Source organism: Microtus oregoni, unplaced genomic scaffold (genome assembly GCF_018167655.1).
Source record: "Microtus oregoni isolate MIOR12 unplaced genomic scaffold, Mior012 000003F_ref0000135, whole genome shotgun sequence".
Taxonomy (NCBI): domain Eukaryota; kingdom Metazoa; phylum Chordata; class Mammalia; order Rodentia; family Cricetidae; genus Microtus; species Microtus oregoni.
The window spans coordinates 32,740,544-32,756,671 of NW_024543062.1; the positions used below are offsets into that span (position 1 = coordinate 32,740,544).

Consider the following 16,128-nt stretch of genomic DNA (forward strand, 5'->3'; position numbering starts at 1 on the left):
AAGCAGTTTGAATCCTTGTAACACTGCTTAACATTTTAAGAAGTGTTCCTAGGCTCCTGGACAAAAAAATTTCAGATACACAATAGGACATAAAAGACCTCTAAATGCAACTGGATGTCAATCTGTAGAAGAATGAAAAGAGATCCATATCTATCACCATGCACAAAACTCAAGTCCAATGGATTAAAGACCTCAATATCAGTCCGAACACACTGAACCTGATAGAAGAGAAAGTGGGAAGTACTCTACAACACATGGGCACAGGAGACCACTTCCTACATATAACCCCAGCAGCACAGACATTAAGGGCCTCATTGAATAAATGGGACCTCCTGAGACTGAGAAGCTTCTGTAAAGCAAAGGACACTGTCACTAAGACAAAAAGGCAACCCACTGACTGGGAGAAGATCTTCACCAACCCCGCAACTGACAAAGGTCTGATCTCCAAAATATATAAAGAACTCAAGAAACTAGACCGTAAAAGGATAATCAACTCAATTATAAAATGGGGCACTGAGCTGAACAGAGAATTCTCAACAGAAGAACTTCAAATGGCCAAAAGACACTTAAGGTCATGCTCAACTTCCTTAGCGATCAGGGAAATGCAAATCAAGACAACTTTAAGATACCATCTTACACCTGTCAGAATGGCTAAAATAAAAAACACCAATGATAGCCTTTGCTGGAGAGGTTGTGGAGAAAGGGGTACACTCATCCATTGCTGGTGGGAATGCAAACTTGTGCAACCACTCTGGAAAGCAGTGTGGTGGTTTCTCAGGAAATTCGGGATCAACCTACCCCTGGACCCAGCAATACCACTCTTGGGAATATACCCAAGAGAGGCCCTATCATACAACAAAAGTATATGCTCAACTATGTTCATAGCAGCATTGTTTGTAATAGCCAGAACCTGGAAACAACCTAGATGTCCTTCAATGGAAGAATGGATGAAGAAAGTATGGAATATATACATATTAGAGTATTACTCAGCAGTAAAAAACAAGGACTTCTTGAATTTTGCTTACAAATGGATGGAAATAGAAAATACTATCCTGAGTGAGGTAAGCCAGACCCAAAAAGAGGAACATGGGATGTACTCACTCATATTTGGTTTCTAGCCATAAATAAGGGACATTGAGCTTATAATTCGCGATCCTAGAGAAGCTAAATAAGAAGGTGAATCCAAAGACAAACATATAGGCATCCTCCTGAATATTAACCTTCATCAGGCGATGAAAGGAGACAGAGACAGAGACCCACATTGGAGCACCGGACAGAAATCTCAAGGTCCAAATCAGGAGCAGAAGGAGAGGGAGCACGAGCAAGGAACTCAGGACCTCGAGGGGTACACCCACACACTGAGACAATGGGGATGTTCTATCGGAAACTCACCAAGGCCAGCTGGCCTGGGTCTGAAAAAGCCTGGGACAAAACCAGACTTGCTGAACATAGCGGACAATGAGGACTACTGAGAACTCAAGAACAATGGCAATGGGTTTTTGATCCTACTGCATATACTGGCTTTGGGGGAGCCTAGGCAGTTTGGATGCTCACCTTACTAAACCTGGATGGAGGTGGGCGGTCCTTGGACTTCCCACGGGTCAGGGAACCCTGATTGCTCTTTGAGCTGATGAGGGAGAGGGACTTGATCGGGGGAGGGGGAGGGAAATGGGAGGCGGTGGCAGGGAGGAGGCAGAAATCCTTAATAAATAAATAAATTTAAAAAAAAAGACTTCTAAATGAAGCACAGTGTGTTTAATGTACGTAGGCTTGGGAGAGAGAGGAAAAAGAGTAAAGAGACAGTAAATGTAATATAAAAGAGTACAGACAGTCATAGATTCAAGGAGTAAAGATAATAAAATATTAAACTTGTAGAAAAGATAATAGAATAAGAAAAATAAGCCACACAAAGATGGAATATGCACAGAGAATCTGAATTATACATATTGCGTTTTCTTTAATTTTTTGACTGTGAAGAAGCTAAGTACAGAGAGACATTTCATTATATGGGCTGATAAGTTAAACCAACATATATATTTTAAAGGTATCTTTACTCCAAAATTTGGGTCTAAGGATTTGTTGCTTTGGAAAAGAGATTCTTTTGTTTTACAGAGGATGAGAACCTATGGACTCCTTCCAGACTAATGTGGCTTGATGGACCAAGGTCCCCTAAAAGATCTCTGTGAATACCCCCAAAAATTACTTTGCCCAACAAAAAGCAAGAAGCAATTTGGAGAGAACTATGCCCATATCCCCAAATATTGTTTATAAATGTTTGTTTACATTTAAAGGGTAATATGTTATAGAGATTTGCATTGGTATGGATCTTGGTCTATTGATACAAATTTAAGGTCAATTTTGTTATGTGTATATTTCTGCTCTTGATTAAGGGATTGTGTTTGTGCAGCTCATTTAAAAATGTAATGTATAATTAAGAAATACAGGTTAATAGGTAATCATCTATAATAGTCAAGCTTGTAGTCATGTTAGGTTTTCTAGATATAGAGAGATAAATTTCAGTTAGATTGGTAATCTTCAAATCTTTCAAAGATCTACAGAATATGCCATTTAAAATATTTTAAGAACTTAGGACTTTTTATAATAATGAGACACATCTGCTCCTGGCAGCACCAATTCAAGAGGAAAATGGGTATTGAAGAGGCTCCTCATGGAGTTTGTTAGTCATTTGGGCAAGAAACTGCTCTTCCTTGGCCTGCTTGATGTTATGCTGTATGGACTGGACTTATAGAACCCACAGAAAGATGACTGCTGAACTTGCCTAAAGAAGGTTAGAATGTCCTTTGGGGTTCCTGCTTCATGAAAGAGTCTGCTAGATATTCTGCAGGACACACAAAAAAGTGACTTGACAAACTGCCAATATAGGTGGAACTGTCTTTGAAATTTCCTGCTTCATGGAAAAGTCTGCCAGATACTATGGGCCTGTATACTGAAGATGGGTACCCCAATGATACAGAAGAACATTGGGTGACTGTCTAGGCAATGAGATGTCTCTGTCAATTCTAGAGTTCTGGAACTTCCTGTTTACTTAGGTAATATATCCTTCTGGAGTCTTTGATGGATTAAAGAATAGATAGTTACAGTTATAGGTTTCCTTAGTTACAGTTATAATTTTCCTTAGTTCTGATAAAAGATAAAGTACATATACATATTGTAACTGTAATTCTTGCTTGATGCCTGTTTTGTTATATGTAATTTTGCTATGTTAAAGTTAAAGCCTTCCTTTTTGTTTAAACAGAAAAGGGGAAATGGTGTGAAAAGTCACTCAGTATATGTGTTGCTTTTATTGGTTAATGAATAAAGAAACTGGCTTGGCCTGTGATAGGGCAGAGTAGAGCTAGGTGGGAAAACTAAACTGAAGGCTGGGAGAAAAAAGGCAGAGTCGTGAGACACCATGGAGTCACCAGAGGAGAAAGATGCAAGTCGCTAGCTGGAACCTTGGCAGTAGGCCATGAGCCTCGTGGCAAAATATAATAAAAATGGGTTAATTTAAGAGATAAGAGTGAGCTAGAAATATGCATAAGCTAATAGGCCAAGCAGCATTGTAGTTAATACAGTTTTTGTGTGGTTATTTCAGTTCTTGGAAGCTGCGAACAAACAAGCAGTCTCCTTACATCAAGTGCACGTGTGCATGTGCGTGTGTGTGTGTGTGTGTGTGCGCGCGCGCGCACGCGCGCGTAGGTTAGAGGTCAGCATGAAGTGTCCTGCTCTATCACTCACCATCTTACCTCAAGACAGGGTTTCACTGCACCTGAACCCTACAGATCAGGCAGACTGGCCCACAGGTCTCTGCAATCCTGCCTCCACATGCCAGCAGTGGTTTATAAACACTGCCAGCTCTGGCTTTTATGTGGATGACAGGGATTCAAATGTGGGTCTTCATGCTTGAGTGGCGAGCACTTCACTCTCTAAGCCATCACCCCAGTCCAAGAGACTTACAAAAAGGGCAAAACCTCGTCCCTCCTAAATGTCAGTTACGGGTCTTCCAGCCTCTCTGCTGAGTCATTTCTGCTAAACTTAGACCCTGCATGCAGCTTCAGCAGCTGTTTTTGTGTTTTCTCATGCCGCCCTCCCATTCAATACCTCACTGTTGGGGGACCCTTCTTCCTGTATGCTTGAGTACTGGAAACCAGACTTGGGTCCTCTGGTGGAACAATTTGCATCATCTTTCCAGCCCAAGCAGCTGCTCTAGAGTATCCTCATGACACCCTGTCCTATCTGAGACTCCCCACCACAGTACTCACCAACCGTCCCCAAGCTGGCGCCTGTGCCCTGTCCCACCCTCCCCTGAGACCCATACCATCATCCTTTGACCCCAGAGCAACTGCCTCACTAAGTTTTCCTGTCTCCATTTCTTTTTTTCGGTTAGCAAATAAAAGACTGGAGTTTCTTATGACATCTTCATGCATGTTACATGAAGTGCCATTACACTTTGCTGTCTTGCTCCCATTGCCCTGACCTCTGCCTTCTGTATTCCCCTTTCCTCACTCCAAAAGGGTTCCCTTCTGCTTTCATGTCTTCTAAATATGTGTGATATGGAGCCAAGTCACGGAACCAACTTACACATCCATAAATAGATACACGGGTAAAGAACTTGATACATATAATACTTGAGAGCAGAGGTGGGCAGTGTATGAGGAAGTGGTAGGAAAGGGTGAGAAGATGAAAGCACATGGCACAGATGCCAAGAGTTCATCGCTCCATATGATACATGTGTGTGCGTGCATGCATGTGTGATGGTTATGATCACATATGGTAGCAACATATAGGTGATATATATTGCATGGTGCATATATCACACTCTGCTCAATACCATTGGCTCACAGTGCAATCTGGTTTAACCCAGCACATAAAATGTGACTCCAGGTGGTTTCTGCCCCACGCAGTTCCTGTCTTACTAGCTTTGTTGGTGACAAAACCTGCCAGACACATCCTGAGTCCCATGTTTCTCCCTCATCTGCCCAGCTCAGTCCTTTCTGCTTTTCTGAGCTACTCTGTGACCTCTTCAGTAAATGGCCATGCCTCCATAGATAGAGCAGAATGTATTAATACATGTTTCAGCCACCTAAAGACAACATAGAAATCAATTTATCTAATGAGCATCTTCACGATTTAAATATTTAGAGAGAGAAATCCCTTACCTCCCTGTAGTAGTCTATGTAGGTGGTCTGGCTGCCATCAAATTTTTCAAATGTATCTTGAGGTTTCTTCTCCCAGTTGACATCATCGATTCTGTAGGTTTTATTGTTGTACCTGTGGTGGAGGTAAGAATCAAGCTCTGACCATTCATGGTACACAGCCATGCTGGGAAGAAAGTATTGCAAATTCTGACACACTGTGCAAGTTCATCCATGCCAGGGGTCTTGTCCATCTTATTTTTTAGAATACACAGGGTTGACCATTTGATCATCAACAAGGTTTTACATTTCATCTATCAAGAAAGAATGCCAAAATGCTAAGTGGCTCTTACCTAACCCGAATCTCCTGGTCCTACCCAAGGCAGTCACTGAGTGCTCTTGTCTCTCTCCACTCTGACCTGGTCACACATTTCATATAAATCAGAGTACTCAGAGAATACACAATCATTTCTGACTTGTTTCCTCCACCAGTCATAAGCATGTCATACGTTCCTATTTCTAAGTAATATTCCATTGTATGAACATAAAATGCCTCATCTACTGACAAAATGGTAGACATCAAGTCTGCTCAGCTTTGGACTGTGATGGAATTTATGGTCATCTTGGTAGACACAGGCTCTCACTTCCTTTTGGAAATACCTATATAACTGAGTGGGTTTCCTATATAGGTTATATGGGAAATACCTATACAACTGATATGGGAAATACCTATATAACTGAGTGGGTTTCCTATAAAGGTTATACGGGAAATACCTGTATAACTGAGTGGTTTCCTATACAGGTTATATGGGAAATACCTATATAAGTGGGTCAAGGGTAACGTCATTGTCACCGCTGAGGGCATGTCAGGTTGTTTTCCAGAGAAATGGTTTCAGAGTCCTACACTTTTTACACTCCAGTGATATTTCACTTGTGGTTGGTTCTGACTTGTCACCTCTGCACTGGACTGTTTATCTTGGCTGTCCCCATGAGTGTGAAGTAGCACACTGGGTACAGTAGCATCCCTGTTACCCAGGGTGAGCACCACTTCACTTCCTGGTCAGCAGTGTGCTCCCTTCCAACAAGTGTCTGGAAACATGTCTGGTCAGATGCTTTCCTCATTCATAAAAACCGAGTTGTCTTTTCATTGTGCTGTTTATATTCTGTAAGCACCTTTACAAGCTGTGTGACTCAAGAGCATTTTCTCCCTTCCTGTCCATTTGTCCTCATGTCTTCACAGTGTGCTTACAACACTCTACCTATGCTCCCCCCCTTTCTTTTTGGGGTCTTATTTAGGAGTGCTTTTCTTTCATCTAAAGTCTGATGTTTCTAATAAAATTATATTTTCACAAAGTCTATTTTGAATTTCCAAGTTAAATTTGGGTGAGTTTTGTGTGTTCTGTAAGGAGGAGCAGACAGATGCTCAGTTACCCCAGCGCATTATTATAAAGACTGTGCTTGACCTGAAGTGATGCACATTCCCATCAAACACCCAGGGACTATGAAGGGCTCAGCTTAACTGGACTCTCAGCTCATCACTCTGCAGGCACCAGCATATCAGGGTTCCTGTGTTTTCTAATAAAGTCTAAAGTCAGGCGAGGTGAGCCTTGGCTCTGTTTTTCCTGCTAGTTTGGCTGCATCACTGGTTCCTTAACTGCACTTACTCATCAAGGTAAAGTTTCTGGTACAGAAGGAGAAATGAAGATAAAGCATCCTCCAAGGTGGAAGCTGCCCTCGGGCTAAACCTAGCACTAGACACCAACAGCTTAGAACAGGATGAACTCGAGCAGAAAAACCATCAAGGTCCAGGAGCAAACAAAGGGATATGCAGGGGCATGAGACAGACACCAGACACATTCGCCCCCACACCCAATCCTCAAGCCGGGTAAGCAAGTGAGAAGGATCACATGATGCTTATTTTCCTACTTTAGCCTTGAATTTCATTAATGTGTGCTGCAGAATATTTGTTTAGCTACATAAGGATGCATTTGTTTATGCTGCGGAATATTTATTTAGCTACGTAAGGATGAGCTGCATTTGTTTAATTGGGTAACGATGTGTTGCCATTTTACTTTGCCTACCTAAGGTCTAATAAAAGATTGGTCTAATAAAAGGCTGAATGGTCAATAGTGAGGGAGGAAGGATAGGCGGGACTTCCAGGTAAGGAGAGTAAGTGGAGGAGGAATTTAGATGGGGGGAAGAAAGGAAAGGAAAAAAAAAAGAAAGGAAAGGAGACAACAGGGAGATGCCAGGGCCAGTCAGACATGGAAGACACAGGAAAGTAGGACGTATAGAAAGCAAGAGGTTAAAAAAAAAGCCCTGAGGCAAAACATAGATGAATAGAAAAAGATTGAATTAAGTTAAAGGAGCTAGAGGGATAAACCTAAGTTAAGGTCAAGCATTCATAATTAATAAGTCTTCCGAGTCTTAATTTGGGAGCTGGTTGGTGGCCCAAAGAAAACTCCAACTACAAATCTGTGCTGTTTGAGCATGACAAAGCTTTTCGTGAGGGACTAAAGCGACAGCCAGAGCGACTAGTCAGTGTCTGAAACAGACTTACGTGGTGTAAACAATGGATCCCACCACCTCTTCAAAGACTTCTTCCTTTTTCGTGGCTTTATCATTCTTCTCACGAATGAGGTCCAACACAGTTTTCTTCTGGAGCAGCCTGTGCGTCACGTCAGCACACAGGGTCAGGCTCTTCTCATACGGTAGGATGGAAGTAGTGTAGCTACGCTTGATGTCCATTCTGTGAAAGAATCCATTACACAAAGGCCAGTCCCAGCATTCCATGTCAGAACTGGGCTCACCACAGGAGCTGCTTGGTCTAAATTCCTTATTTTCATCAGGTCCCTTCTAATCTTCAGAAGGACCATCAAAGGAAGTCCACTTACAAGCCACCCATGATCTTTGTCAAACTATACTTATAGCCATGGTGCTCAAAGCATCAAGCTAGATGTAATTTTTTATGCTGTAACATTTGACACCAGCAGCACAGACATATAGAGTTAATTAATGTTATCCACATTGTTCTAGAGGAAATTGCCCAGGCCTCATTTGATTCATTGTTCATGTAATAGCTAGAATATGGAACAATGCTTATCAAGCCAAGAATGGTTGCATATGGCTGGTAGAAGCAAGAGGATCTCTAAGTCAGAAGCCACTCTGGTCTACATAGTGAATTCTAGAACAGCCAGGGCTACACAGTGAGCCCCCACCTGAATGCCAAACAAAAGTTTATCATACTCAGTTTTAATTTGACATGCAGTACCACACTACGGAGCCTGGGGCTCATCCTTCTCCCACCTCAGCATAAGGCTTGCATTATTGTTTCTTTAAGAAGGGGTCTCTCTACATAGCTCTGGCTGTCCTGTAACTCACATTGTAGAGCAGGCCGGCCTCAAAACCACAGAGATCCACCTGCCTCTGCCTCCAGAGTTCTGGAATTAAGGTCATGCACTGCCACCATCTCAGCCTGCCTCAGTGCCTTGAGTGCTGGGATTGTTTTTAAGGTCAATCTTTTCACCTTACATTAAATTGAATTTGCTTTTTGGGACAGGGACTTCCTCTGTAATCTTAAACTCTCATCAATCCTGTCTCAGTCTCCCACATGCTGGGATTATCCAAGCCTGGCATGGTGAATCTTCGCTGTTCACAATTGGTGGGTGTCACTTAAAAATCCCTGCTCCTTGCTGCAGGCTCTGCATTTGGTGAGCTAGAGGCAATGCTAGAGAGCTCATCTGGGTTGTGATAATGACGGAAAGCTACCACCCAGGCTCAGAATCAGGGCTGTGAGTTGGCCCACCCCAACATCCAACACATCTATGAGCATGTGGAGGGGATGAACCTACAGATCCAAAACATCAGGATCTCCATGACACAGGACAACAATAGGATATCCAAGAGGAAGCCCAGGGGGAGCTCATTATCAGTGGCATAGCAGAAGCCAGAGGCCTGGAGCCAGACCAATGGCTTCAAAGACTCACAGCAGTGAACACTTGCAAGGAAAGTTGAATGTATTAAAGGGCAAATTAATTCAACGCAATGCCCATCAAAATCCCAGCAAAATTCTTCCAAGACCTCGAAAGAATGGCACTCAAATCAACTTCATATGGAAAAGCAAAAAAAAAACCCAGGCTAGCCAAAACAATCCTAAACAATAAAAGAATTTCTGGAGGCATCACAATCCCTGACTTCAAACTCTACTACAGAGCTACAGTACTGAAAACAGCCTGGTATTGGCATAAGAACAGACAGAAGGACCAATGGAACTGAATAGAAGACCCGGATATTAATCCACACATCTTCAAACACCTGATCTTTGATAAATAAACAAAAGATATAAAATGGAAAAAAGAAAGCATATTTAACAAGTGGTGCTGGCATAACTGGATTATCAACATGTAGAAGAATGAAAATAGATCCATATCTATCACCATGCACAAAACTGAAGTCTAAATGGATTAAAGACCTTAATATCAGTCTGAACACACTGAACCTGATAGAAGAGAAAGTGGGAAGTACACTTGAATGCATTGGCACAGGAGACCACTTCCTAAATCTAACTCCAGCAGCTTAGACACTGAGAGAAACAATAAATGAGACCTCCTGAAACTGAAAAGTTAAAGCAAAGGACACGATCAACAAGACAAAACAACAGCCTACAGAATGGGAAAAGATCAACCCCACATCAGACAGAGGTCTGATCTCCGAAATACACAAAGAACTCAAGAAATTGGACACCAAAAGAACACATAATCCAATAAAAAAAAATGGAGTACAGGCCTAAACAGAGAACTCTCAACAGAGGGAATCTCAAATGGCTGAAAGATAAGAAAATGTTAAACATCCTTCGTCAGAGAAATGCAAATCAAAACAACTCTGAGATTCCATCTTACACCTGTAAGAATGACCAAAATCAAAAACACTAATAACAACTTATGCTGGAGAGGTTGTGGGGGAAAAAGGAACATTTTGCATTGCTGCTGGGAATGCAAGCTGGTACAACCCCTTTGGATGTCAGTGTGGCAATTTCTCAGAAAATTAAGAAACAACCTTCCTCAAGACCCAGTAATACCACTTTTGGGTATATATTCAAAGATGGTCAATTGTGCCACAAGGACATGTACTCAGCTATGTTCATAGCAGCTTTGTTTGTCATATCCAGAACCTGGAAACAACCTAAATGCCCCTCTACTGAAGAATGGATAAGGAAAATGTGGTACATTTACACAATGGAATACTACACAACAGAAAAAAATGACAGCTTGAATTTTGCAGAAAAATGGATGGAGCTAGAAAACTTCATATTGAGTGAGGTAACCCAGACCCAGAAAGACAATTATCACATGTACTCACTCATAGGTGATTTTTAAACATAAAGTAAAGAAAAACCAGCCTACAAACCACAATCCCAGAGAATTTAGACAACGAGGACACTAAAAGAGACTTACATAGATCTAATCTACATGGGAAGTAGAAAAAGACAAGCTCTCCTGAGTAAATTGGGAGCATGAGGATCTTGGGGAAGGGATGAAGAGTAGGGGGAGAGGCAGGAAGGGGAGCAGAGAAAAACACAGAGCTCAATTAATATCAATAAAAATATATTAAAATAAAAATATATTAAAAAGCAATAAACACCTTAAATACTTAAAATAAATAAAGGGCAAATTGTGTGACTCATCGGGCTACCTTGCAACTCCCATGATGAGCCTTCTTTATCTGTTAGCTATATTTGCTCTTTCGTTTTTCTTTTAAGTTTTGTTTTGTTTTGGGGAAGAGGTTGCAAGGGCAAGAGATGTGAGGGGATGGGGGAGAGGTGGGATCCGAAGGCATGGGATGAAACCCACAAAGGATCCGTAAGTTAAAAGAACAAAAAGAATCACACCACCTCAAAGCAGAGTAGCAGTCTCCAAGGCGATTTTCTAATTAAATTTTTACATAGCAGTTTAGCCCCCCTCCCCATTTTTCTCAAACCTTGAGGCCTGGAGCAGGTTTCTGAGGTCTCTGAGGTCTCCGGGATTTGACTCCATCTCTTCCAGGTTATTCAGCTTCAGCAGTCTGGAAATGCAGGGAGAGGACGCTCAGTGAGTGCGACCTGGAGCACACACAAAGACACACGAGGAAAGCTACAAACACAAAGTGCTCGGTAGGTAAAGCATGTGATGAGGTTGGCCTCAAGGTAGGCAGAGTATCCTTTGCTCCCGGGACTGACCTGGAAAACATCCTGCAGACTCCACAACCCAAATGGTCCTTATGAGTTTAGAACAGAACACATACATATTTAAGACACAAGGGGCAGACACGCAGTGTAGACATCTGTTCCTTTTTCCAGACAGGTGGCAGACCCAGGAAGTGGGCCTGGGCAGGAGGATAAATACTAGGGACCAGATGCTGAACTTGCATGTTGACTCTGAGGTTCAAACATCATTTTACTCAGAAGTCTCTTGTTTGTATCAACTTGTGCGGCCTCAAGAACACATACAGTTAAAGGGATGTGGCTTTGTTAACTTCCAGGCATGGAGAGCACAGTGAGTGGGGGGGCGCGCACAGTGAGTGAGTGGGGGGAGCACAGTGAGTGAGTGGGGGGAGCACAGTGAGTGGGGGGAGCACAGTGAGTGGGGGGAGCACAGTGAGTGGGGGGAGCACAGTGAGTGGGGGGAGCACAGTGAGTGAGTGGGGGGGCGCGCACAGTGAGTGAGTGGGGGGGCGCGCACAGTGAGTGAGTGGGGGGGCGCGCAGTGAGTGAGTGGGAGGCGTGCACAGTGAGTGAGTGGGGGGCACACAGTGAGTGAGTGGGGGGAGCACAGTGAGTGAGTGGGGGAGCACAGTGAGTGGGGGAGCACAGTGAGTGAGTGGGGGGAGCACAGTGAGTGGGGGAGCACAGTGAGTGGGGGAGCACAGTGAGTGGGGGAGCACAGTGAGTGGGGGAGCACAGTGAGTGGGGGAGCACAGTGAGTGGGGGAGCACAGTGAGTGGGGGAGCACAGTGAGTGGGGGGAGCACCACGGTGAGCATCGTGGGTCGGGGAAAGATCGTGTCTCACTCACTTTGAAAAGAGGATGTTGTAATAGCGAAGCCATTCTGGGTGATTGGGGTGGAGCTCACTGGACAGCCGGATCCTGATTCTCACTTTGCCATCACTTTTAGTCTGGCTGACAAGTTCCATTTCCTAAGATTTCAAACAGAACAAGGTGTGAGAGATGCTGGGGAGACAGCTCAGTCAGTAAATTACTTGCTGAGCAAGCATGAGGACCTGAATTCAGTTCCCAGTTCTGGCCTCATATGTATACACACCTGTACACATATAAGAACACACCCACACACTTTAAAGCAAACAAAAAATTGAAGTAGTCAAGAAAACTAGGTCCCACTGAATGACAGAAAACATGCCACTCGATTCCCCACACCAAGGTGGGGTTTCTTCTCACGCTCAGAAATCACAATCTACAGATGTGAGCACCACAATATTATCCTTAAACTATCTTTTTACTTAAGCTTCGGAAAGGAATTGGTTTGACCAAGCAATATAAATTTTAGCTGGAAGAAAACTGAAAAAATATGTATATATAAAAACAAAGGTTTATGTGTGTATGTGCATTTGTATGTTTTTAAGAGAGAGAGAATGCCGAAGGCCAATGGTTCTGTGTCTTCCTCAATCGATATCTACCTGGAGTTTGAAGCAAGGTCTTACTGGACTTGGAGGTCACCAATTTAAGTAGACTAGACGTTACAGCCAGCCCCAGGGATCCTCTGTCTCTGCCTCCCCTGCTCTAGGATCACAGGCATACACAGGATCCACTCATCTTTTCATGCAGGGGCTGGGGATCCAAACCTGCACACCAGCACTCTGCTGGCTAAGTCACCTCCCTGGCACCTCTATCACCGGTTTGGGCTGCATTGTGCTTAAATCTCATTTAACCTCTACTTAGGCACTAAAATGAGGAACTTCAAAACCCATGACATTCAAACTTGGGTGTCAGGCTGTGTGTGTGTGTGTGTGTGTGTGTGTGTGTGAGAGAGAGAGAGAGAGAGAGAGAGAGAGAGAGAGAGAGAGAGAGAGAGAGAGAGAGAGCAGCCCCACAATTGAGGTCCTGGTTACTATTGTTCAGAAGATTCTTAGAAAACTGTTGCAAACATTACTTAACCGAATGTTGTAGCCTCCGAGGTAAGAGCAATGAGTTTCCATCGAATATGTGGCAGTTGCCAAGTATAGACTTATGTCTGAGCAGTAAATCTGTGCGGATAGTCATATCCTTTATGTCAGGTTGGTAATCAATATTGTACTTATATGCGATTTCATGGCCACAGGTTACTTGGTAATGGTTTGTCTGTAGTTTAATCACTTCGCCTCCCGTCCCTAGAAAGCAAGGCACATTACTTTAGACCAGTGGTCCTCAATTTGGGGGTCAAAGAACCCTTTCACAGAGGTTGCCTAAGACTATCAGAAAACAAAGGTATTAACATTAACATATTCATAACACAAATATTAACATTAACATATTCATAACAGTAGCAAAATTAGTCATAAAGTAGAATGAGATAGTTTTATGGTTAGGGTCACCACAACATGAGGAATTTACTAATGAGGGTCGCAGCATTACGAAAGCTGAGAACCACTGCTTTAGACACTGTAAGTGGGAAGAAAAAAGCGCACAACCCATCCAGACCCCTACACCAGACCATCACATCTGAAAGTGACGCTGTCACACAATTCGTGGGGAATCTGTTACCTGTTGTTCATGGTGACTGCTCGAAGCTGTAGGGAATCTTTTAAATACATATTATCATTTCTTCTGCATGTGTGGTGTGTGCTTGTCTGGGCGTGTAAGTGCAGTCACACAAATGCCACAGGAAGGGCAAAGGACAGCTGTGAGCATTGGACCTGACACCTGTTTGAAGCAGCGTCTCTGTTGTCTCCACTGTGTGTGCCCTGCTAGCTGGTCTGGGAGCTTTAGGGGCTTCCCCTGTCTCCACTTTCCAAATCTTGCTATAGGAGGACTGGGAGACTGGGATCACACACACACACAAACACACACACAAACACACACATCTGCATACTACTTTATGTGGGTTCCAGGGATTTGAACTCATACATGCACAGAAAGCATATTTCCCATCCTGAGCCTCCTCTCCAGATGTTTGTAACACTACTTAGCTTTACATTTCAACTTAAAATAAAAATAGTTTTATAGAATTCCTTTCGAGGTCAGTATACCTGTCTTTGAATCTTTAACATGCTTCATGTCCTTCCTGGTATTCACCACAATGTCTTGGAAGATTCCACCACAAGGCCTCTGAGTCAGCCCCTTTGTTATGGCTGTGGCGTGGTGTTCTGCACAGGAACAAATACACACAACAAACAGGGGGAATAAGGGGTTTGAAGAGAGCCTGGTGCCTGGACCACACACTGCTCACTGCTCCTACAGGAGACCAGGTATGGTTCCTAGCATTTCTGTTGGACAGCTAGCAACCACCTAGAACTCCAGCTTCAGGAAGTTGATGCACTCTTCTGGCCTCCTTGGGCACCTGCACACACATGCACATACCCCCACACAGACATATTCTTAAAAATAAAAAAAGTTAAATCTTTTAAAAATACAACAGATTATTTTAAGCCTCAGCTAGTAACAAGACAGTCAAGAGTGTGAAAGATGGAGAAGCTTGCCAAAATCTCTGCCAACAACTCCTCAACTTGCACAGTGGCACCCTGGAAAGTTGGTTCCTGCTCTCAAATTCATCACTCATTCACTATGGGATGCGTAAGCCAGCAGCCTAGGCAGTACATGCCCTCTTATGGGCACCAGAATGCACCAACCAAAGGTTTAAACTCAGGCTTTCCATATCCATATGCAGGTGCACACAAGAGCGGGAGACGGCTCAGCTGGTAAAGGGTCCTTATGTTTGCATGGCAGATGCGAGTTCAGCTCTGCAGCACCTCTGTAAAGAGCCGTGTATACAGAGACACATGCCTATATATTCCTGGCACTGTGGAGACGGACACAGAAGGACCCTAGGCGCTTTCTAGCTAGCCAGTCTGGCAGAGAGGGCAAGCTCTGGGGTTAGTGAAAGACCTTGCTGGAAAAAAAAAAAAAACCCTGGAAAGCAGCCAACATCAGCCTCTGGCCTCCATGTGCCCCCATCATACAGAAAGTACAAAGAAAAGTACATTAAATACAAATAAAAGGTGGGGTGCATCTCAAGATGTTTGACCGTGGCAATTAAAGTGGGAACCTGTCTGGAGGCCGACTGTGAACCACACCCTTGGCAAGGGAGAGCAGCCAAACTCTCCAGCACCCTCCGCTTGCACCCCTGTCCCAAAGATGCTCCCAGGAAGAACACTGGGATGGTTGGCTGTTCAAGCTTTCCCATGCAGCAGCTTAGGAGATTCTCTGTCTGCCAAGGGCGTTTTTACATGCTAACTTTACTGAAGTTGCAAGATGGCAACGCTGACCAGCCTGTCAGATAACAACAGCCAATTCTATTTTCTCGGCTTTTAAACTGAAGACAACAACTCACTCCAGGAAGCCAGGTGGCCACGCCACATCCCGTCAGTCATTGTGGACCTATTGAGGACAGCTGTCCAGAAACATACCTTTGTGGCTGCCTCCATCCATGAGACACCTCTGTCTCTTTCATCACCCCCCACCATTCTCTCTCTCACCTGGAAGTAGAATTTGGCCTTCTGCTCCTCTAGATTCCTCTGATGCAACTGCTTGGCTTTCCCTCTGTGACTGAGGTGATGGTGTGTGGGACTGCGGTAGCTGAGCTGCAGGCAGGGGTGGCTGGATGTGGGGCTGTGGTGACTGGGTTCTGGCCTGTGGTGAGTTGGTCTTGGATTTCACTAATTGGGCCCAAGTCTGAGATGGCTGAGCCCGGGGCTCTGGTGGCAAGGCTCCAGGCAGGGATGACTGGACAGGGAGCTGCCGCAGGTTCTGGGCTGTGGGCTGTAAGGGCCTGGCACAAGCCTGTGGTGGCCCGGCTCTGGGTGGCCG

General features: G+C 43.9%; 1 protein-coding gene across 1 annotated transcript in view; it reads right to left on the bottom strand.

The window, feature by feature from the left end:
* The window catches only part of Piwil3 (piwi like RNA-mediated gene silencing 3), a 32,391-nt gene extending 16,699 nt beyond the window's left edge, over positions 1 to 15,692 (bottom strand). Inside the window, exons 1-7 of the mRNA XM_041648668.1 lie at positions 15,653 to 15,692; positions 14,352 to 14,468; positions 13,282 to 13,493; positions 12,184 to 12,305; positions 11,112 to 11,195; positions 7,696 to 7,884; positions 5,160 to 5,271 (exon numbers count right to left, since the gene is read on the bottom strand). Coding sequence (XP_041504602.1) covers positions 5,160 to 5,271; positions 7,696 to 7,884; positions 11,112 to 11,195; positions 12,184 to 12,305; positions 13,282 to 13,493; positions 14,352 to 14,468; positions 15,653 to 15,692 — 876 coding nt within the window. The remainder of the gene's footprint in view (positions 1 to 5,159; positions 5,272 to 7,695; positions 7,885 to 11,111; positions 11,196 to 12,183; positions 12,306 to 13,281; positions 13,494 to 14,351; positions 14,469 to 15,652) is intronic.
* Between the last annotated feature and the right edge of the window lie 436 nt (positions 15,693 to 16,128).